This window comes from Chaetodon trifascialis, chromosome 19 (assembly GCF_039877785.1).
Source record: "Chaetodon trifascialis isolate fChaTrf1 chromosome 19, fChaTrf1.hap1, whole genome shotgun sequence".
NCBI lineage: Eukaryota > Metazoa > Chordata > Actinopteri > Chaetodontiformes > Chaetodontidae > Chaetodon > Chaetodon trifascialis.
This window is the reverse complement of record NC_092074.1, coordinates 19,375,806-19,398,673: the sequence shown is the minus strand read 5'-3', so window position 1 is coordinate 19,398,673 and position 22,868 is coordinate 19,375,806. Positions and strand designations below refer to the sequence as shown.

At 42.0% G+C, this 22,868-nt stretch overlaps 1 protein-coding gene across 2 annotated transcripts; it reads left to right on the top strand.

The window, feature by feature from the left end:
• The first annotated feature begins 837 nt into the window (after nt 1–837).
• Nucleotides 838–22,606, top strand: scara3 (scavenger receptor class A, member 3). 2 transcript variants are annotated; one of them, XM_070988032.1, is made up of 12 exons: nt 838–1,351; nt 11,880–11,915; nt 12,747–12,788; nt 13,451–13,570; nt 16,460–16,540; nt 17,268–17,386; nt 17,553–17,797; nt 18,588–18,807; nt 19,289–19,377; nt 19,719–19,911; nt 20,040–20,217; nt 20,306–22,606. In XM_070988032.1, exons 1-12 carry the CDS (start codon nt 1,345–1,347, stop codon nt 20,794–20,796), a joined length of 1,821 nt encoding a protein of 606 aa, XP_070844133.1. In that variant the 5' UTR covers nt 838–1,344; the 3' UTR covers nt 20,797–22,606. The 2 variants fall into 2 exon arrangements, with proteins under 2 accessions (XP_070844133.1, XP_070844134.1); XM_070988033.1 differs by lacking the exon at nt 13,451–13,570 and having other exon boundaries at nt 1,238–1,351; nt 20,306–22,598.
• Nucleotides 22,607–22,868: the final 262 nt, after the last annotated feature.

Below are 22,868 nucleotides of genomic sequence, written 5' to 3'. Positions count from 1 at the left end.
GTTTTTATGGCTACACCATCCCATCAAATGGAAATACTTTAATGCACCATTTTCTACTCTTCTCCCCAGAGTTCAGCCTGACATACTTGGTAGCTTGGGAAACTTTGGGATCTCCATGAGAATAGAAAATAATGGTCTTTGGCTGAACACCATGAGTTTGTAATGACTGACCCACCGGACAAGCATTTTATAAGCTTGGGGAAAGACAGCATCAGTTAAGTCTGTGAAAAACACTGCAGCTAAGTTGTGTTTTTGGATAAGCATGAATATAACCCACTAGAATCCATAATATACACCAATTTTCTTATTTTACAGTATATTAAAATGTCATAGTGAGTGCAGGAGGGGAAATAAAGGTGCTGACAATCCGCAATGCCAGACCGCCACTGGAGCTGCCTCGTCAGCAGGATGGCCGGATGTGTGTGTTGGTAGGAGAATTACACCTGCTGTTAGTCTTACACACTGGTAGTCGAGGTTAGCTGCAGCAAGCTGAGGAGACGGCGGGCTGGTGCCAGATAGAGATTATAGCTTTGACACATGTGTGTGTGAGAGAGTGTGTAGGTGTGTGTTCACAGAAACTATTTTCCTGCCTCGGAGGCCAAGGCCACAGATATTCAAGGTGCTCTCTCCACAATGTTCAAACATTTGTTAGCAATTAGCCTCGGCCACAACCTGACTTTCATCAAAACACATGGACCCTCCCTCCCTCTTCTTTTTTTCACCCTGTCCCTTTTCCAGTCCCTCCCTCATTTTCCAGTTTCTTTGTTCCCCTCCCATCTCTCTCTCTCTCTTTCTCTGCCTCTCTCTGTCCCCTTTCTCTTCATCGCTCTCTCGCTCCATTTCCTCCCTCCCTCTCTGAAGTTGCACATGGTTTCTGTCTGAGGAGGTTTAGTTTCCTCAGGCTCTGGATGGGAGAGGGATGATGCCAGAAAGCTGCAGGCAGACACACATGTTCAAAACCTAATGGGAGCGTTGACCAGTTTCCTTCAGCACTGACAGACTTGCAAGAATAGTTGAAATAATCTAGAAATCAGCATTTTTTGCTCAAATGGAATAACATTCAATGAATGGCCGAACCTTGAAGCGTGCGTTTGTTCACCAGTTTTCAAATCGGTGGGAGTAACACATTTCAGGACTTTTGTCTTTTTGTGGAAAACTGGAAAACGTTTCACAAATGAGTTTGTTGGCACCTCAAAGGTAAATTGCTGACTACTGTCGCTGTTCCTGGACACTTGATTTTTGTGGGGAAAAAAGGTGAAGAGGACTGTTATATCACCGCCATCCCATTGAGCATCAGCAAAACAGGCAACAAGTTGTTCATAAAGGATTCTTGAGTGAGGAATCATGAAAGGTAAAGTCATTTCATTTCATGATTTCTTCTGGGTTATTTCTGCAAATGTTCTCAGCACCTATAAATCTCCTATTACATCTTCCTGCTTCCTTGTCATGCAGCCTTAATTAACCAATATCTGGATGCATTTGCCGGTGTGAAAACTATTTAAAAATGTAGACAGCAACAGTATCTGCCCTGTCAGGCAGGCACCTGCACAGGGCACCAGCGACCACATATGCTTCTCATCTGCTGTGAAACTTGGCAGTGTGGATCCTGAGAAAGTACCGGTTTGTTGTTTTTGGATGTGAGACTTTGATCAGTCAGCTTTAAATCTCTATATGTGTGTGCGTGCACACCACAGCCCCATTTCATAAAACATAAAATGTTCTTTGGCCCTGCCAATCTGCCACAGTTTGACTTAATATCCCCTTTAAAAGAGGGCGAGTGAAAACACAACATTTGAATTTGAGCTTTTTCACAATATGGCATGAAAGGAGAGCTGCCACCAGCTTTGAAGGGGGCAGAGGCTCGTGCACGGCTCCCAGACGTCCTGCATGAGAAGTGAAAGGCTGACAGAGATGGAAGGAAACAGTGGGAAGTAGAGGATAACAGAGAGGGAGCAGGAAGAAATCCCACATGTGGTTTAGCAGCTTGAAAAGATGTTAAGAAGTGCTGACATGTTCATTACCAACAGTAACTGGCATATGATGGATTTATTCCTGCATTTGATACTGAACTGAACTCTAACAATATTATTTCATCTGTTTCATTATTACTTAAAAAACTGGATTTTGTTTTGATTCGGTTTCAGTTTCTGTGGTGGTGCTATTTTTATTCACCATTAGCTAAATTAACACCAATCATAGCATAGCAGCTGTAACTAGCGGTTAGCTTACACTCCAGCCAAACACAGCCAGTGTTACCTGAGATAGCATTACAACTGCTAACATAATTGATTAGCCATCATCCTCAACATCCATTTCTTTTGTTACATTAGATATGAAAACATACGTACGCTAAGCGACCACACACTGTGACAGAGCTCCGTCTTCATGTAGCATTAGCTAACATGACTTCTAACTGCATCAAGCATCAGCCCACGAGGATGCTGCCTTTTTGCCTGAGACATGTTACTTTAACCTCAGTCTTTTAGCACGATATCATCTGGCCATCAAGTTCACATTTAAGATCGCTTAAGGCAAAGTTTTCAACTAAATCAAGGTGCTAACATTTGGTTAATTAGCCTGCGAGCTACAGTCAATCAAGTCTGCTAGCGACAGTTGTCATTTCAGCCAGCAAAATTGACGGCTGCTCACAACTGATGAGAAGCAGCTTTTAGTTTCTTCTGTTGGAAATCAAGTTCCTATTTCATTTTGAATAGTATTTTAGCATTTTTTCACATCTCATGTCATTATAAATGACATTTGTGCTGCACACGAACACATCAGCAACAGTACTGGTGGGCAACAATTAGCAAATGCTCACTGAGGCTATCGCTCATGCTAAGTTGTCATATTATCTGCTGTTGTTTTCCAAAGTTTGACAGCATAGAGTGTGTGTTAGGATTGCCAAGCATTATCAACTAAGGGAAATCAAGGCAAGAAATAACATCAGATCAACCTCCAACTCAAGGAGGTGACTCCTCGAGGAGAGACGCAGCCCTGGACCACGAGACGATACACCAAATTAACTCCAAGAACATTTACAGTACTCCTCTCAGCCAAACAGTGCAGGAGGTCTGTTAATGTGGTTTCCAGTCTTGCTGAGAGCGGGTCCAGCCCTGCCCGACCAGAACAAAACATGCTGCCTCATACATTCCTAACAGGGCCAGAGAGGAGGGGGGGAGTCAGAGGAGGTGAGGAGAGAGGCGAGAGGGGGAGCACTGGAGACAGGTGTATGGCTGGCAAAGGAGAAGGAAAGAGTGAGCAAAGAGGAGGTACCGAAAGAGAGATGTTCTTGTTTTCAGCTCCATTTTCGCTGTGACAGCGCTATAAATTTATAGTCAAAGCATTTTGAATTTGGATTGAAAGGGGAACAGAGCAGACATAACAGCTGATTGTCATATTGACTCGTTCTTTCTGTATCCGGTGTGCACTTTTTCATTTATTTTTGCTCTCTTGGATTAATTTTCCAATCGTTTCTGCTGGACTTTTATCGTGTTTTTACACCAACTCCAGCAGCGTACACATAAAATAGTGCTGAAACTGGATCCTTAATTAAGAAGGCAGTGGTTGTTATAAGCTTGGTTAGTGCCTTTTTTTTTCTCTTTTTTTTTTTTACTAGTTTTTTAACGTATTGGCAAAACTCTTCATGCTACTTTTATACAAATAAGGCCAAAGGCATGGAAACTCCTGGCCACATACCGTTCTTCTGTGTGTTTTTCATTTGGTTTGCCTGAATTAGTCTTGATGCTACAGCACACAATGATTTTTCAGACAATTTTCTGCTTCTAACAGTTTTCCTGTTTCGACATATTAATATTAACAAAATGCTGTGTCTGTTTAACTTGTTATTATCATCTCTAGTTGTGTGAGACATAGTTTATGTTAAGCACTTTGTAATCAATAACAGCCACATACAGTTTTTGTTATCAAAGTACAAGTACCTCAGTGGTGTACTTAAGTACAGAAATGGAGTAAATGTATCTGGTTACTTTCATTATCTGACACAAGCTTGGCAAAATGTAAACACAGATACAAAGTGTCTGTAATGTTTACTCCAAACTCAAAGTACTTTTGCCTCCAAACTGTACTCAGCTGAAGTACTTTGATACATTTCTTCACTGTAAACTTGTAAACCGGAGGGGACAAAGGTATATCAGAGGAATCTGGCCTTAAATGCACATCCAACTTCACTCTGTTAGCTCCATCAGCTCTTGGCTCCATTAGCTCTATTAGAACCGTTAGCTGTTAGCTCCATTAGTCGAACACGCTTCACAGGTGTCCACATTCTTAATTGAGACCTTTTCTTATTCTGACCTTTATTCTGTCTTTCTGGAAAGGTTCTATAAGATGGTGATTATGTGAAATTTTAGGGCAAGTAAAAAAAAAAAAAAAAAATACAGAGAGGCCTTCAAATAAAGCATTAGAGAATATTGCACACGCCCTTTGGCCCGAAAGCCCTGTAAACCTCACCAGGCTTGTCTCCGCGTCCCAGCCCGGCCGTCCAAAACGGTTTAGTCCTGAGAAAACACGATGCGTTTAAAGGATCGTGACACTGAAAATCTCCTGTTTCACTGCCGAACCACAATAAAAGAACATTCTCTTGTAATGGCTTGTCTTTAACTTCAGCACTGCAGTCTGCAGCAACACATTCCGGGCGTTTATAGTTTTGCAAGGAGACCACACATTCCAGTCAAAGGGCACCTAAATGGCTTGGATGTCAACAGAGGTTTGGAAAAGGACTCATTTGGCTTTATGAGTTGCGGTCAAGACCTCCACTCTGTTCTGGAGGAGGGCCCATCTCGTGACTCCTGGTTTCATTTAAGGCTGGGATTTTCTAAGGTTCTCCAGGTTTCTCTGGTCAAAATAACTTCGATGAATTCATGACAGAAAGGAGCATCGACATGTTGAACCTATGCATCTTTATGTGGACTTGCGTGATGGAGCAATGCAGTGAGCTTACAGGCCATGCCCCTCATTACATTTTGCACAATCTCCTGACGAAAGTAAAGTCCACAGGGGGAATGAAAGGAGGGAGTGGGTGGGGAAGGGGTTTGGAAAGTCCAGTGCCCCCTGAGAGGAACCACCACAGAGGAACCACAAGCATAAAGTGGTGCTGACGGTTAGCTGACTCAAGTACAGGCTTGGTGCTGCGTTCACAAACACCAAAGGTCTGATGGTGAAAGAGCATTGAGGGAGGAGGCCTGAGTGGCTCCATGTGGACTGAGAGCAACATCCTGATTTGATTTTTTTTTTGTATTTTGTTAAGTTTATCTTGTAGCCGTGCATTCACTTGCCCGTAACCCTGTGGGTGATTCTGTAACTGATGCCCACATTCACTCGTACATGTGTCCTCATGTTTATGTTGAGGTTTAGAAAAGCTCTGTAACGTTTCTCTTACTTTCTGAATGCTGTGTGCTGATATTTGTTATTTCATAGTTTCTCTTACTTTTTCTGTGAGGTTTGCTCATATTTGAGTTCTAGTTCGAATCCACTGAACTCTCTTTACTTTGTTTTTGTATTATTTATTTATGTTATATGAGACATAACAGCTGTTAGGTAAGATATTCACATGAGGAAAATATTAGTATTCATTATATATATTCTTTATGTTTTGCTTCATATTTCTGAAGCACTTTGGGGTTTTTTATGTTTTGGGCTTGGCTCCTTCGTCCAAACTAAGGGAAATCTTATTGCTAAGGAATTCAACAGTGTGCTTCCAGCTTTGTGGGAGCAGTGTGGGGACGGCGCTTTCTTGTTTGAATGTGACAGGCCCCCGTGAACAAAGTGAGGTCCAAGAAATGTTTTTTAGAGAAGAACTGGACTGGCCTCCACAGAGCCCTGACCTCAACCAAACAACCAACCAGCATCGCTGAGATGAACGGGAACGCCGACTGCAAGCGAGGACTTATTGGCCAACATCAGTGCTGGACCTCACGAACACTCTTGTGTCTAAATGAGAGCAAAATCTCAAAGCCTGGAACCAGAAGAGTGGTGGCTGTCAGAGCGGCAGACTAATGCTCATGGTTTTGGAACGAGGTGTTCAGAAATCACACATGGCTGTTATTTAATATTGTCCACACATATATGGTCAGGTTAGTTTTTATTTCACTGTTATTGTTTTCAGTTTGACGTGGCCAAAAGCATTAACAACATCATCAAACATGAAATGGTATTGTAGTGTTTCTGTGGCTAACTAGTATTGTTTTCTGCTGACCAGTGCAGAGCAGTCAGCTGCTTTCCGGGATTAATGCAAAACCGAGGGACCGAGTGTCGAAACAGCTTTTAATACAATGTGTCACAAACCCTTTTCTTGGCAGAATTGGCAGCATGGTGATTTTCCTGACCTTGTAGTGCTTCCATTGAACTATCCACCGCTCAGTGCAACATCCTCTGGAAAAACGTTTGGAAATGTTTAGTTTCGTTGGATTTTCTTCAGCACATTTTTCAAGCCTTGCTTACAAATACACATCCGTACAGTGTATTTACTCCTTGTCACAGAACAAGTGCACGGATGCTGGGCTCTGCGTGTAGATTCAAAGTGCCTCCAAACTTTTCCATCTGATTCACAGTCTGGACAAACAACAAAAACTGTCTTTGTTTGTCTACTTTACAGAACAGTATACTGTAATTAATCCACATTTAATCTCAGTTGCATAACAGTTTGTCATTCACAAAGCTGACCTTGATGTATTTATTTGTGATGTTGTTCCAGATGAAGTGCCTTTTACTGACACTCTTGTAGCGGTTTGTTTTATGGTCTGTTCTGTTGTTTTAAACGTCTTTATGCTGCAGAATTCTTTCCTAAACAAATTTCCAAGTATTTACTTTATGACTTTGACACCCAGTCATAATGTTACCACTCATTTAAGACATCCATGCCAGGTCTTCCTCTTCTGTGCGCCGTTAATTTTTTACAGTTCGATTAGCAAATTGAGATGTGAGAATGGAAGAGAATGACTAATCTCAATAAACATATCCGACTGTTTATCTAAATGCAACCAAAGGTCGCTCGAATGTGGAAAGAAGAATGCCTCAAATACCAAAATCTTGGCTACAGATTCTGCATTCATATGCAGAATCTGTTTGTAGAGATTAGTAGTTTCTATGCTCTGCTGAAAGCAAGAATTTGAGAACATTGCCACCAAATATATGTAAACCACAGTTTTGCAGAACTGTCCACTGTCTGCGCCCTTCTTCTTACATATACTGCAGCTTTCACTGCTATGATAGCAATACATTAAGAATTGGCGAAAGAGAATAGACACACTTTGTGTGAGTAGTACGCTCCAATAGTTCTCCACCAATTTGGCTGATAACCCCTAACATGAGACAGTCCTCCCAACAAGAATAATAGCATCAATTGTTTTAGCCCCAAAACGACATCTGTTTATGTTCATGTGAAACAGTGGCTGCAGTAATTAAGAGGGCAGCAAAGGGAGAAACCAGGTGATGTTTTCATACAGCGTCATCCACGTAGAGAGGAGGTTGGGATGGACGGATGAGTCTGTGCTGAACGATTTTCAGGCGACAGTCAGTGTCGTTTTTAAAGCTTAAATGAAATCAGTCAAAGCTCCCATTCCAATCAAATTCTTTCCCTTCACAGAAGTTATTTCAAACTTCGCCCAGTTCCTTCTGTGTCCCTTAATGCAGCTTGTTTAGAAAAAGAAGAACAGAGATCTGAGCCAGTTGGACTGAGATCTTGTTGTGATGGTGCTTTTGACTTATCCGATCCCGCTCAGTCACAGCCAAGCAAAGAGCGCGCCATGAGGAGTTTGTGCAGATGCTTCTTGTTTGTGTCCGCAGTGTGGGAGTAAATGCTTTGCTGCACCAGATTACGAACCACTGAGATTGTTGATGATGTAAAACTCATCTGGAACTTTGAAGCATAATCAAATCAAAGAGAAAGAAACAGTGCGTCCACTGATTAAGACTGAGCCAAGTACAGTTACAGTAGTTTCCCAGTGTTTTGCCATGGCCTGACTGTAGAGGTGTGACCTGGAGGGCCGTGTTGTGCTGCTGTCAGATCAGCTCAGTTCTGCTCTGTGAGTGTTGGACAGGTCCACTTCCTCACTAACGAGACAGACGTGAAGGTTTTTTTCCACAGAGAGCAGGGAAAACATGAGGAGAGAGAGAAGGAGGGGGAGGGAGCCGAAGGAGGAGAAACGTACCCAAGGAGCCGGCAGATACTCGAGGGTGGATACTGATTGTGACACTGTGGAATTTCAGCTTCCAATAGCAAATAATGTGCTGACATGCAAACATTTGAATCTGACCATTTTCATGCCACAGAAGTAAAAAAACAATGACAAGAATTCAGCTTTCCCGCAGAAATGTATTTTAATCAGGGTGGGAAAGTCAAACAGGATTTAGACCAGCGAGGGTCATGAAAAGTCAGCCGCAACCCAGAATAATAATGATATGTGCCGTTACCGTGCTCCCACTACTTTCACTACGACCTTCAAACTGAAGCTGTGAGGGCACATGTTCACTGACGCCTTTGAAATAATGGATAATCATTTGAAATAATTATTTCTTGTGCTGCACATTTTAAAGCATTTACACTTTTTGGCCACTCATCAGAACAAGCTGAAAACCCAACATTTGCATATTTTCACCATTTAAAGTGGCCAACAGTTGCCTATTTATGCATCCAGGAGCGACATTAGCATTCATTTGGTTATGTTTCTGACCACATGCCAATGAAAGTCCAGTCTTCACTCTTCAGCCGATATCTTGCTTCAACCACTAATTGCTACATTACTAGTCACTAACTGGCAGCATGCTGGTTGTTATTGGGCAGCAGCGGGTTTATCAGAACTTTCTCACTGAAACGGCTGCCAGCTGTGTCGGAAACAAAGTTTGTGGGAGGGTCACAGTGAGCAGAAAGATGGTTGAGTGGCATTTCCCTGTTTGACACCACACAAAGCTGCTTGATCCATTGTTAACCCAAAAATATTGATGCAGCTTTACATTTAAAGTTCAGAGTGTTAAAATTAAGTCGTCGCCAGCAAGTATTACAAAAAGCAAAAACAGTGGCACGAAAGAGTCAAATTAGTGTCCAGGATACAGAATAGAAAAAAACAACTTTGAAATATCTGCTTCTAATTGCTGATGCTTTTTTATGTGATCTGGTTTGTATCAGGTTGAGTCTTAAGGTACCAATAATGACAATGACACATATTGATGTGCTTCTTGCATCAGGGTCAAATGGCTTCACATGGATGCTGCCTATTTTTTTCATGTCTCATAGGCCTCATATATCAGCAAAGCAAGACATCAGTCAGTCCAACATCTGGAAGAGTTTGTGCAGGTCAGCTGTCCCTTTGTCCTCGTGAACTATCACGAGATGTTCTGGCAACTCAAATAATTCAGCGTGGACGTGCAGTTCAGTATCTTTCTCACGTCCTATCTGTAATGTCCATTCCTTGCTCTTGTCTTTTCGCTCTCAGGAGGCGGCTGCCTTCACCTCTCCCTCTGTTTCCCTCCCTCCTCCCTCCATCATTATGTCGTCCACCCAGACCTGACGTGTTCCACCACCGACTGACATAAACATTCACCTTGTCTTGGCGTTTGCAGAAGTGCAATTTGGTTCACGCCAAATTTAAAAAAGTTAATTTATGGAAAACTTGACTTTAAAATGCTCCCTGTTTGTGTCACCTCCTATCCCATAATGCTACGTGGACACTGTTAGCACTGAAGGTAAACTCTTCCCTTTCAATTCATTACAAATATGCAGTTTTAGGTCAAATGTTTGCACTCAGACAGCTTGGTGTAGAAACTCTGAATACATGGGGGATGATTAAGTTTCTATCAGTGAAGGAAAACATGCTCTATTTCTGACAAATGGTGTTTTTAAGCCTCAGATCTTCCTCAGACGTTGTGTGCAGCTGCTCCTGGTTTAATTCTCTTCACAGCCATTTTTCTCTTGTTCTCTCCCAATGAGAGGTCAGATTTCTCTTCATGTCGAGCTGATGATGTGGTTAACCGCAGAGATTGATCCACAGCAGACACAGTTTCAGAAAATTTGCATCATTTTCTATTGGCTTGAGAAATGGGATAAAGCAGAAAGATCTTTTTACAGCCCAAAATAAACTGTAAACCAGCAAATCCACATTTACAGTTATATCAATATTTCACTCAGGTAAAAACTCGGTTAAGGCTGCAGAGTGGGAGTGACAGAAAACAAAAGTCACACTTTATGCATGAGCTCTTTAGCATTTACTTGACCCACCAAACACTCACTGCCATTGGTTTTGTCTCAGACCATCATAGGCTTGCCGTGCACCCATATTTAGCCCCATTTTTGACCAAAAATTGGCTAAATTAACCACTTTCATTTATTGCTAGCATTGGTCAGCTGTTTTCTGTGTGAGGTTCACCTGTGACAGATGCAAACATGTAGTTTACAGTCAGAGGTGCATCAAGGAATTCACCATTTAGAGCGAATGGTCATACAGACAGGCTCTGCTTTTGAGGGAGCACTCAAAGCATAAGAAAAAACCAATCCCTCCTTAATGCACCCATGTTACATTTCTGCCAGTCAACAGCACCAAAGGTTTAGCCAATAAGTCCCCAGATTTAACAACAAATTTTGTCGTTTGTCCTCTCCCTATTGAACAACACATAATTTACTGATCTAACGGCTGATCACTGGATGAAATCCATACATTAACCTGAAATTACTGTTGAAAAATGAACTGAAAATCAGATTCATGGGGTTAAGGTTTGGTTTTGGAGCACCTGTTGGAACAAGTGTCTCACATTAGCACAGAAGGTTGGAAATGGTAAAAGCAGCTGTGTACACCTGTATGAATAGGAGTGAACGTTAGTCAGCTGGCCGCCAGGCAGCTGATGAATGAGCAGCTGATGCCAATAAGCCGTTACAAGTATGACCTCAGTCCTGTGCACGAACCGACGCCATGCCCCATTTAGATATAACAAGGAGAAACCTGTCAGAACCACCTTTAAACTGACAAGTGGTCCCTATTTGATACTCAAGATTACATTTTTGCTGGAATACTCCTTTTAAGATTAAATTACATCACGTCTGTTGAGACTCAGTCAACACATTTTCCATTTTTTCTCATTTCGCTGTGCACATTTTCAGGTGCAAGTCAAAGCAGCAATGTTTCTGCAGTGTGTCAAATCAGCCTTTGCTCGGCAGTATCAACACGTCACCATGACAGAGCGTCCAACTGTCTCTCTTCAGCTGGTCAACAACCTGCCAATCCCACTTTTTCCCTGTGTATGAGCGTGTATGCATATGTGTCCCAGCTCCTTCCCTTCAGAAACAGCCTCCCCTGCAGCTCCACTCAGCGTTTTGGCTCGTGCTACACCCGCAGCACCTAAAGTGTGGGAGTGGGTGCCAGTCTGGGTGGTGCACAGTTAATGACGTGTTGTATAAAGTCCATTGGTATTTCATACAGCTATGAAAACATGACGTTCAATGTGTTCTGGGACTTTAAAATAAACTTATGCAGTTTATTAGGCACTCTGGTTATATCCTGGGCGTCTTACAGAGTGTGTGTTGACAACCTCCATACGTGCACAATACTCCCACCAGAATCAGCACACAAAATCAGCAGTTGTTCTCATGCTTTGCACCACCATGGGCTGTTTTCTCCTGCGTGAGGAACAGCTCAGAGAAAACATTTGAGCATAACAAAGACCTTCCTCCTTATTGCCCAGAGATAGCAGCGTCATACAGAGCACACTCACAGAGACTTGAGGAGGCGGTGGGGGATTGTGAGGCAGCTGGTTTGTGTGATTTATGAGAGGAGTAATAAAACTTGTTGGTGGCTCCAGCAGAATTGGTTCCAGTCAGCTTTGTTTTGTTTTTTTAATGTGTGTTTCGTGTCTCTCTTTCTTTCTTTTTCTGGCAGACAACTATGGTGGATACGAGAACCAGCTTTTCAAAGGTAATGATGGAGGTTTTCTATTGTCCTGAGCTGTGGGACACGAAAGTCAACCAGTTCATTATGCGCAACCGTCAGCCATGTGAGGAATACGGTCCTGCTGACTGAATTCAACGCCTGCGGGTGAATCTGGGAGTGATGAGAGCGTGATGAGAAGCTATACTTTTGAATGTCAGCAGTCCTGTCTTTCTGCTGCTCCTACTTCATCCGATTGGTGTCAGAGAAAAGCAAATGAGCTTTGAAGGGTCTTCCATTATATTTTAAAAGGATAGTTTGACATTTTGGGACATTTACTTGCTGTTTTTTTACAGTTAGGTGAGAAACACCACTCCCATGTCTGTGCCTTAAGGAGGAAGCTAGAGGCACGAGAAGATTAGCATAGCTTAGCATCAGGACTGGATTATTAAACAGTCCATCCACCAGCACATCTAAAGCTGAACATGCAGAATCTTGTTTGCAGTTTTAGATGGAGACAATTTATCTACTGAACTCCGGCAGGCTGTGTCCTCCAGTCTTTATGCTAAGCTAAGCTAATCACCTCCTTTCTCTAGCTCCAGATGTAAAAGAGGTATCAAGTGTGTTTCCCAGAATGTCGCACTTTTCCTTTAATACAATCACGACCAAGATTCAGAGTTGGTTTAGTCCACCAATAATAATTTCCCTCTTATACAAATTTTCGACTTAACTTGCATTTTCATGGCTTTAACTGATAGAAAGGACAGCAAACAGTACAGATGTTGAGGTTTGTATATCACATGGTCGCTCTGGTGTTTGCTCACTAGCAGAACATCGTGTTTTCAAATGTTCCTGTTTGCATTTTTTCTTGTTTTTCAGAGGAGGATTTCACTGGAGAGGAGGAAATGCCTTCATTTAGGGGTAAGGGCCACACACACATGCACACACACGTCAAACAATGACAAATGATGTCATCTGCACCAGTTGCACACTGTGTATACGTTGTCCATGTGTACATTCCAGTATATTATATAATACTGCTACTTAAGTAAAAGTTCTGAGTACTTCTCCCATCAGTGTTTATACTCGTCTCCGAGCAGCTAAGACTGATATGACCTGTGAATCCTTACAGAGTTGAACTGTGATGATGTGCATGGACTCTCCTGTCTTATTTTGTAGTAACTTTCCTTTTCCATTCCAGTATTTTAACTTCCTGTCATTGTTCAGTTTCCCGGCAGTTTCACTCATCACCTGCTCTCAATTATCCAATCACCCCTCTCAGTGCTTAAAGCCCTGGTGATCCACAACCTCTTTTGCCAGATTGTCTTTGTCTTCCTGCAGACTGCAGTTCCAGCCTTTGTTCTCCCTGTTGCTGCTTTGAACTCTGCCTCTTTGAGTTTTGATCGTTGCTTGGCTCACCCTCTCTTCTGCTTATCACCTCGGGTTAATTGAATTTCTCACACCTGAGTCTCTTGAAGTTCTGGTCATGACATGAACCATCTAGTCAAATCACACACGCTGTCAGCTTGTGGACATTTGCGTTTAGATTTAGTCGTTCACTGACAGCGTTCAATGCCCTTCAGGTCGCAGCAGAGGAGGCTGCATGAGGTGCCAGCAGAGCCACTCTCTCCAGCTGGCCGTCAAAGTCCTCTATGGATTTGTTGCATTCCTTGTCATCACTGTGGCAGTGCTGGCATCACTCGGTGAGCTCACTTTGAATTTATTATTTTGTAATCATGTTGCAAAGTAAAAGTCCCAAGTTAGCACCATAAATCACCAACATCAGACCATCCACCAGTCTCTAAGGTTGGATGCAGTCAACAACAGTCAAAAGCTTTGTGATTTATGAGGTTATTCCACTGATTAATGCTGACATTACGCACTGAGAGTGAGAAGCTGGACTGTCATGGGAAAAGATCAGACTCTCCTTTTCTCTCTGTGTGTGTGTGTGTCCTCATAAACCACAGTCCATTTAACTCCCATACATCAAATGAATGCAGTCCTGTGTGCCATGTTCTACCTGACAGCTGCTCAGCACCAACAGATGCTTTTCACGTTAACATCACATTTTATTGGGTTTGAAAGCCATAAATCTTCATCTTTTCCCCTCTGGGCATTGGAGAGAGGGAGGATTAGTAGGACTGGAGTGAAATACCACTCAGGTATTCAGATGCACATGTACTGAATATAATAAAGTTCAGTTTTGTTTATGGTCTGCTGTGTTTAATTTACTGACGTGTAGACATACTGTGCATGTTCATGTTTGTGTTCTGCCATCAGCAGTTCATGTCAATTGAATATTCTGTTTTTATAGCAACCACCAGCAGTTTGACTCACACTGACGTTTTGTCAATCCAAGAACAATATTCCCAGTAATGTTTACATGGTTAATGAAAATAAATATTCCACTAATTTTCCCATTTACATGCAGCCATTTCAATGCACAGAGCTGACAGGGAGCAGGCAAGAGGCCCAGTATTGCAAACTGTGGTAAAAACCCCAAACTATATCCAAATGCATATTCCCATTACGAAAGAAGGCTCCTAAAACCTAAACATTATCGTACATCCTATATCTCAATCGGAAAATGAATGCTACATTCTGGGTAACCAAATGGGATACTCGACCCGTGTCCACCTAGTCAATCTTAGGTTAATCATTTTGTCAGATCAGTGAGGATCCGTCCTTGTTGGATACTGATGTTTGTAATTTGAGATTTTGAATTGGTTCATCTGCAGTCAGTTTACACTAAGCTAGCCGTGTGAGGCTAACGGGCTAAAACAAGAGTCTGCATTTGTGAAGTAACTGCTGGGCTAACTGTAATGAATACAGGCCTACTTCACTCTTTTACATTCATTATTGTTAACTCTACTTATTGCAGTTTACTAGATTAATTACTGTGCTAATATCTAAAGTCTTCTTTTAACTGTCTGGTCCAGTGTACCTCCAGTAAGTAACTGGACAGCTAACTAGTCTAAATTTGTGTCAGTCCAGTTTCTTGTTACTGCAGCCAAAAATATAATTTCTTTTTCTCAAAATCCTATTTTTGTACCCCTCACTTCTGTTGATTTTCTGATTAAAGTCTCTCATCATTGTTCTCTAACTGTCCAGCCACCAAAACCCAGAGAGAGTCTGAATTGTTCAAAGTTATGATACACTCGACTTTCTTTCTCAGTTCTTTTTATTGATTTTACCCCAGAATAACAGACAGTTAACATATGAATAAACTGGTCTTAAAGATACACTCAGCTTTTGTTTGCCTTCAGTTATTACCTTGAGCTCACAGCAGCACGATGAACCTGCAGTGATACCAGCTGTTATGTTGTACATGCTTTGTCTAATCTGCACAAAGTTGGGATGTTATCCTGCATTTCAGCATCTTGTGGGCAGGAATAATATTCTGAGAGAAGCATAATTATCACTAAGGTTTTAAATTGCATGAGCCAAGACAATTGAGCATCCAAAGACAAATCAGCATGTATAAACATTCAGTGTGCCTAAATATGTGCCAACACACATGTAAACATGCTCGCCACAAACACAGAGCCACTGCTCTTTTTTAATGCTGTGTGCACAGACACGAGAAACAAAAAGGGACTTAGTCTATGTTTGTTTCAACTTCCAGCACAGCTGTACAACACTAAAGCCCTAAAAACTCGAGCATAAACAGAGGAGATATTGCACTTGGCTCCAACTCCAAACTGTGCATGTGCACAAGGAAAAACAGACACCAGTAACCTTTGATTTTCCGTTCCCTGCTGAACATCTGCTTTGTAGAAAATAAATTCTTGAGCAAATCAGTCAAGTAACAAATGTGGAATGACAGAAAAAACACGTCACTGGGAATGCATGTGTAGAATCTGTTGTGGTTGATGCACAAACAGACTTTAATTCAATTACCGAAAGTTGTATTGCTGATGCGTCGTTGCACTGAATTTAGCAAAAGCCAGGAGTCATGTTCAGCATCACGGTCGCAGCAGCTTTTACAGCAGAGCAGGTGATGTGTGCAGAACGCATGTGGAAGCATTTATATGTGCAAACACACTATGGAACAGACCTGCATTAATCCCCTGAGTCAGGGGTTCAGGATGCTGCAAAAGTCTGCAAACACGCATTATACAAAGTTACACTCTCACAAACGTACACATGAAAAGTCACACTCACTAAATTATTGTTGCTCTCTTGGGAAATATGTAGGGAGAGCAGGACCAGCTGGCCAAACCATCATTCAGCAGTGTTTTGTTTCAATTTGTTAACTAATGAAAACTTTACCTGTTTTGTTGTCAGGGCTTAAATTACAACGTCCTGTTTTTACTCCTTTAAATACTTCCTATGTCCTGTTCACACCAAACTACTGCTGATGTTAATCATCTCTGTATCTACTCCAGCTTTCAGACCCATCCATCATGGTTATTTCCTCCCCCGCTGACTGTTGTACTAAATGTCCACCTGTGGTGTTTGAATTATATTTTTCTGTTAGCATCTGTTAGGCATGTTTAAAGCTAATGGTTTAATTCCCCATTGACTCACGGTCATTTTCTCAAAAACAAAACCATTTTCCCTTAACTTACCCAACTTGGCTTTGTCTCCAGTGTTCAGGAAGGTCGACAGCCTGTCTGAGAAGGAGTCCGTCTACCACAAGAAGATCTCCAGGGTGCAGCAGGGAATAGAGGGTAAAGTAGCTGGAATGACAAACAAACGCTCTTTTTGTTATGTTGACGCAGGGTGGCCACATGGGCCTAAATTATGGGAAAACAATAGCAATGGAAAACATGGAGTTCTTAAAGGTTTATTGATAAATAAGTAGATAAATATGATTTACTTTTCTCCTGATTTTGAGGATTTTGTACATTTGTAAAAACTGCTTTGGTCTGTTGTTGTACAGAAACGTCCTAAATTGACTCATTTACAGCAACAAAAGTAAAGTAAAATGGTTTTAAAGTTTATTCTTGGCAGAATTATCTCAATGTAGATGTTTAAGTTTGTGTTTTTCTGAACACTGTCAGGGATTGAAGGTTCATTTCTGACCCTCTCACTTCAGGGTCCATTTAGTTGCTTTTAGGAGCTGTAACAACTACATCTACATCTACTGTTATTCCCCTCAGCTAAGGGAGATGCTGTGATCAAAGCCCCTCACAGCTACTAAATGGAGCTTGTGGTTTGATTGTTTTGTCAGCTATGTACACCCTGCATTTGTATAAGGTGGTTTAAGGTCATTCATGAAGTCTGAAGCGTGGATGATTGAGCGTGTTATCCAGGGAGGTCAAAAGTTGTTTTCTCTCTCATAAAACACACAGATGGCTACCAGAAGCTTTGATATATATCACATGCAGACATCTCCTGTCCATCCTGCCTCACTGTCTCTGTCTGTTGTCTCGCTTCCTTCTCTTCGTCCCTCAGATCTGGGCTCCACCTCTAACTGCTCGGGCTGTCTGGATGTGACTCTGTACAGCGAGGAGATCAGCAGGCTGAAGAGGGAGTTTGAAGACATCCAGAGAATGATACTGGGACAGGAGCAGGTCCTGTGACGTCTTCAATTTGCTCGTTTTCATCTAACAAAACCCAAACATTTTTAATTTATAAAGAAAGAAAGCAAAGAAATGCAGCAAATCCTCGCATTTGACTCACATGACTCTTTCATTTCTGATCCCTAACTCTGCTTCTGTGATTTCTGTCCCCCTCCAGGTCCTGGACCAGGTCTCCCAGACCCAGACCACCCTAAAAGCCACCAGCAACCGGCTGACTCGCGACATGCAAAACCACCTTATGTCCATCAAACTTCTCAACCAGTCGCTGGAACGGTACCTGGATCGGGTGGAGGGCTGGAAGGACGTGATCGAGGAAACTGAAGAGAAAATGAAGACTCTGACGGAGGATCAGTACGGCATCAAAGCTACGGCACAGCAAGTCAACACGACGGTGGCACTCAGGTGATTGACAAGATGCAGGGGACTGACTCTGAACTGTGTTTTATATTCAAACACACACATCGACACACACATTTTTCTGCTTTATTGTGAGCGGAAGGTATTATTGCCAATTTTTAGCCGACAACACTTAAGTCATCAAAAGGTTAGCTGACAAAAGACTCTTTCAAATAAATCTAAGACAAAGAGCAACATGTTGATTTAATTTTGGATTTTTTTGTGTGTATGTTGTTTGTACACAATCACTTACATAAATCTGGACTACACTATTTTTACATTTTTATCAATTTTAGCCAGATTATAATCACGTCTTGTTAGCTACACACAGGATAATGTGTTGATGACCTTTTAGTCAACTGGGAAAATGTGAGCTTCATCAGTGACTGACAGCAGGCTAGAAGCCAGAGTCATGGCCGCAACTGCATTTTTTTTGGTCAATCCTCATAAGCAAATCCTTATTCATGAAGGCAAAGTACAGTAAGAATAACATCTGGGAGTTCCCATTTGAAAAAGACACAGCTGTGGCTCAGTCCCAGCACACATAACGCTGATTTAAACTACCGCAGAATGTGACCGATGGAGTCTACATCCATCTTTTTTTGAGCTGTTTTGTAACACTACCATAAATTTCGGTGGGGTCATGATACTGTATGTTTTGTAACCATAGTAGATGACGTTGCCTTCCTCCTAATAGTTTGTAAAAAGAAAAATAAAGCAGACACACTTTGAAAAAAATAAAATCATGTGACCCCAGCCTGATGTTTCCACTTCTGTGTTTTCCTCTGCTGTACAGTACCATGTGGATAGATGCCCTGCAGAGAAAAGCAGATGAGGAAACTTTGGTCCTCCAGAAATTGACCAGCGACTGGCAGAACTACAGTCGAGTTCTGAGCGCCATCAAATCCAACATGAGCAGCACCACGCAAAACATGCGCTTCCTCCAAAACAACATCATAGCGGATCACCAGAGAATCGCCATGTCCACTGAGGTGTACTACGACCTCACCCAGCAGGTGAAATGCATTACTGTAAATTCTCAAATAGAGGCCTTTACTGTATAAAAACCTCAATGGCAGAAAGACCCAGGCCTTTATTTGGAAAAGGCATAGATCAGGCAGAGGCCCTTTGCCCTGTTTTTCCTGGATCAATATTAAGCTACTGTCAGTGCAATTAGTGCTCCCAGCAGGTTTCTCCCCTTAACACTTGTCCAGCCTGCCTGTGATTGGTAGACTTTTAATGTGGAAAAATACAGCATACCATCTATCAAGAAAATTGGAAAAGTGGAAAAACTGAAAATCATAGGTTGTTGAAATAGTTATTTCTCTTAAAAATAGAAGCTCAGAACAGCAAGGTGTTGAGTGTGACTCTCTGATATATGTACTGATATAATTAAGGCTGTGGAAATGCTTTTAGTCGGCCTTTCACAGTACAGGTATGTCAATGAGGGTCCTCACAAGTAAAGAACTACAACATGTATGTCTCTGTTTTCTCCAGGTGATGAACCTGCAGATGCAGCTTGACAATGTGACGTCTTTCATGGATGAACATGAGGAGAACATGCATGATCTTCACTACCATTCCAGGTAACACGTGTAACACATGTACTGCTACACATGGGAGGACATTGTATTGAGTCACATCAGTTCCCTGCAGGTAAACTGTAGCCGTCCCTGCTTCATATCTACCTTTACCCCAACATTAACCAGTTACAGTCTAACCTTAACCCAAAAGACAACTCTTAAAAGTGATTGAACTCGTTGGGACTACATGTTTTATTCCAGATGGGAGGTGACCACCCCACATGTGACAGATGTCCCTACAACATGATGAAGAGATAACATGCAACATGCAAACACAAAAAGAAAGAGCATCATGACTCCGGAAATGTAAAAAGTCACCCTGTAACCATCCTTACTGTCTTTAGGTACTACGAGAACCGGACAGGTGAGCGTTTCTCGGCACTGGATGGACGCCTGAACTCCATCTCGATGGAGATTGACACGATCTCCTCCAGCATCAATGCCACCGTCAGCCACGTCCAGAGCATGTACAAGTACATCAACATCGAGAGCTCGTCCTGCCAGAGTCGCATGGGTAGACACACTGACGACCTACAGGTAGTAATCACAGAGGAATTCTGTGACAAATACGGATGCATACGGAAAGTTTCATTTTTGTTCTTACAGATTTCCCTCTTTTGCATCTCGTCTTCTTCCCTCATATCCTTCTTGTGTCTTTTGCACAGAACCTGAACAACACGGTCTTGTTACTCCTCCACTTGGCCGACACACTGAGACAACAAAACATGTTGCTGAATGTGCGACTGGATATGGACGTCCGGAACCTGTCCATGGTGATGGAGGAGATGAAGCTTGTGGATGTTCACCACACCCAGCTCATAAAGAATTTCACTATAATAAAAGGTGTGGCAGACATTGGCATATATACAAAAGTAGTGCAATACATGTACAATTTGTTGTTTAACTTCCCCTCACTATCCCCTCTCAACAGGTATTCCAGGACCACCAGGGCCCAAAGGCAACCGTGGTGAGACTGGCTCAAAAGGACCCATGGGACTCACCGGGAGCAAAGGTGAACGAGGCCCTGTAGGAATCCGAGGATCAGTGGGGGAGAAGGGTTCTCTTGGTCCTAAAGGACCATCAGGTGAAGTAGGCCCCAGTGGTAACAGAGGACAGGCAGGAATCAAAGGAGCTAAAGGGTCTCCTGGTCTTCCAGGACAGCGTGGTGAGAAGGGCCAGAAAGGTGACATGGGCCTCTCTGGTAAAGATGGCCTCCCAGGTCCCACAGGGCCTCAAGGGATCCAGGGTCAGACAGGACTTCCGGGCATCATTGGGCCACAAGGACAAAGGGGAAAACCAGGACCAGGAGGGCCGCCTGGACCACCAGGAACTCCTGGACCTCCAGGCTTGCCATACCCCCATGACCGGATCAACACCCAACAGCGGACCGTGACGCCTGCTACTGGCTCCAAGAGACAGTAGAAAGATGGATGAAGACCTGGACCCAGAGGTGATTTGTCCAGTACAAAGAAGCTTAAGAATTATTGACAGATACGAAGTGAAAGAACAGCATCCATCGTGACTGGAGGCGGATGGAGAATAATCCATTTCTATGGGATTATTCAAGAGAACAAATGCAACCAATCAAATTATAGATGCCGCTTTAAAGGAGGCATCCCCCTGATGTGATGACATGGCAATGTGAAATGAACGAAGAAGAAGAAGAAGATCCTAAAACCAGAAAAGAGAATCGCTGCCTCAGACTGAACTGTTGTGGAGAAGAGATGAGTGCCCAAAGCTAAAAATGATTTGAGTTTTATATGGTGGTATGTTGAATCATACAACACATGTTTCTCATAAGTACTTTTGATTAGCATTTCCTGACACAAAGCCAAAGAATATACAAATCCAACAAGCCCCATCAATATTTGAATGACATAGAGTTTACCAGAATTAGAAACGTGTCTTAGATGATGAGATTAACAGCAATAAATCTGTGATTGTTTTTCAAGTCTTGTCTTGTTGAATGTACTGGAAGCACAAAATATGTCTGAGGTTGTTGTCGAGCTACGAAGACCTCATAGGGCATAATAAATAAGAAGACTGTTAACCACAGATTTGGACAAAAGTAGTGGTGTTTTCCCACCCAGACTACTCAAAGGATTACATTCCCATGCACTACTATATGGGCACAGAACAAATATCTTTTTTGATCTTACCTTATGTACACATTGACACATCCTTTTCTGATGGATGGCACTTTATTGGTTCTTACAGTGTGAAAATTAAAGTCAGTTTGCTTCACTTTTGTCATTTCAGAGCAGGTACTCTGAAGACTTGTCTTTCATCTACTGGGCAGAGTTATGTTTGATGAAGCTGCAGAATTTATGGCCTCTTCCACACCTGGGTTTGACATTGTCTGCAACATTTGCTTCTGTTGTTGCTGTTGTTGGACAAACGAAAGTAGGAATGAAGAAAGTAATAAATGACTCTCTTGCCGACTCCTGATGACGTGATTGTGAAAACATTGTGGGAAATACACTCATTTGCTTTGTTTCTGAGAGTTTGAGAGAGATCTTAGAGCCAGGATGTGATTAGCCTAGCTTAGCATAAAGACGAAGCATGGGGAAACAGCTAGCTTGTCTCTTTCAAAAGCTCACACACTAATGTATATTTTAATTGTTTCATTTACACACAATCAGAAATGTAAATATGATGATGTGTGGTGTTCAGGGGAGTTTCATGCTGTAACTTTTTCTGACAAACAAAAGTTTATTCTACACTTCTGTGCAGACTAAACTCTGGAGCTGGCACATAACTCCCATGTAACTACATTTAAATATTAAGATGCAACGTGATAAATAGCCAAATTTAGAGGTGCCACAAGTGTATTTTTTAACTTTGCAGGGAGCCAGGCTAGCTTTTTCCCACTGCCTCCACTTTTTATGCTAAGTTATGCTAAATACCTCAGGCTACAGATCTGTACCTTATGCACAGACATGAGAGTGATATCGATCTTATCATCTAACTCTTGGCAAAGAAAGCAAATGAGCATATTTCACAAAATCTTGAGCGATTCCTTTAGGAGATATGAAGGCTAGAAAGGTCATAAAGCTCATTCAACACATAAATAAACAATCATGTTTGTAAACATGTCGAATAATACGATGAAAAAAAGCTAGTTTTTCTGCAAAAGGATTGTTACATTTGCCACAATTTCTACTTTTAACAAAGGTGATAGCAGAGCGATTTAGTCTTACGATACACGCATAAATAACCTTGTATATCTCAGAAAAAAAAAAACTTTTACAAAAAAAGGGAAACGTGCTATTTTTGTAAACCTGTGTGTTGTAATGAAATGCGACTGGCTTGCATGGAACTTCAATAAAGCTGTTTTTGACAGTCTCATTCTTGTCTGCTGTACTGTACTTCCATAGCAGAGTGCTATCGTTGCCCTGCGAGGGAAAGGAAGCGGCCATTAATTCAACACACATGTCAATCCCTCCCTTTAGATTTTTGAGGTTTGCTGCCATTGATTCAAAGATATTCGATTG

What these genes read in the sequence shown, in the direction of transcription:
- scara3 (XM_070988032.1), top strand. An exon ending in AACACGACGGTGGCACTCAG is followed by an intron (nt 17,798 to 18,587) that starts GTGATTGACAAG and finishes TCTGCTGTACAG; the next exon opens with TACCATGTGGATAGATGCCC. An exon ending in GATCTTCACTACCATTCCAG is followed by an intron (nt 19,378 to 19,718) that starts GTAACACGTGTA and finishes TACTGTCTTTAG; the next exon opens with GTACTACGAGAACCGGACAG.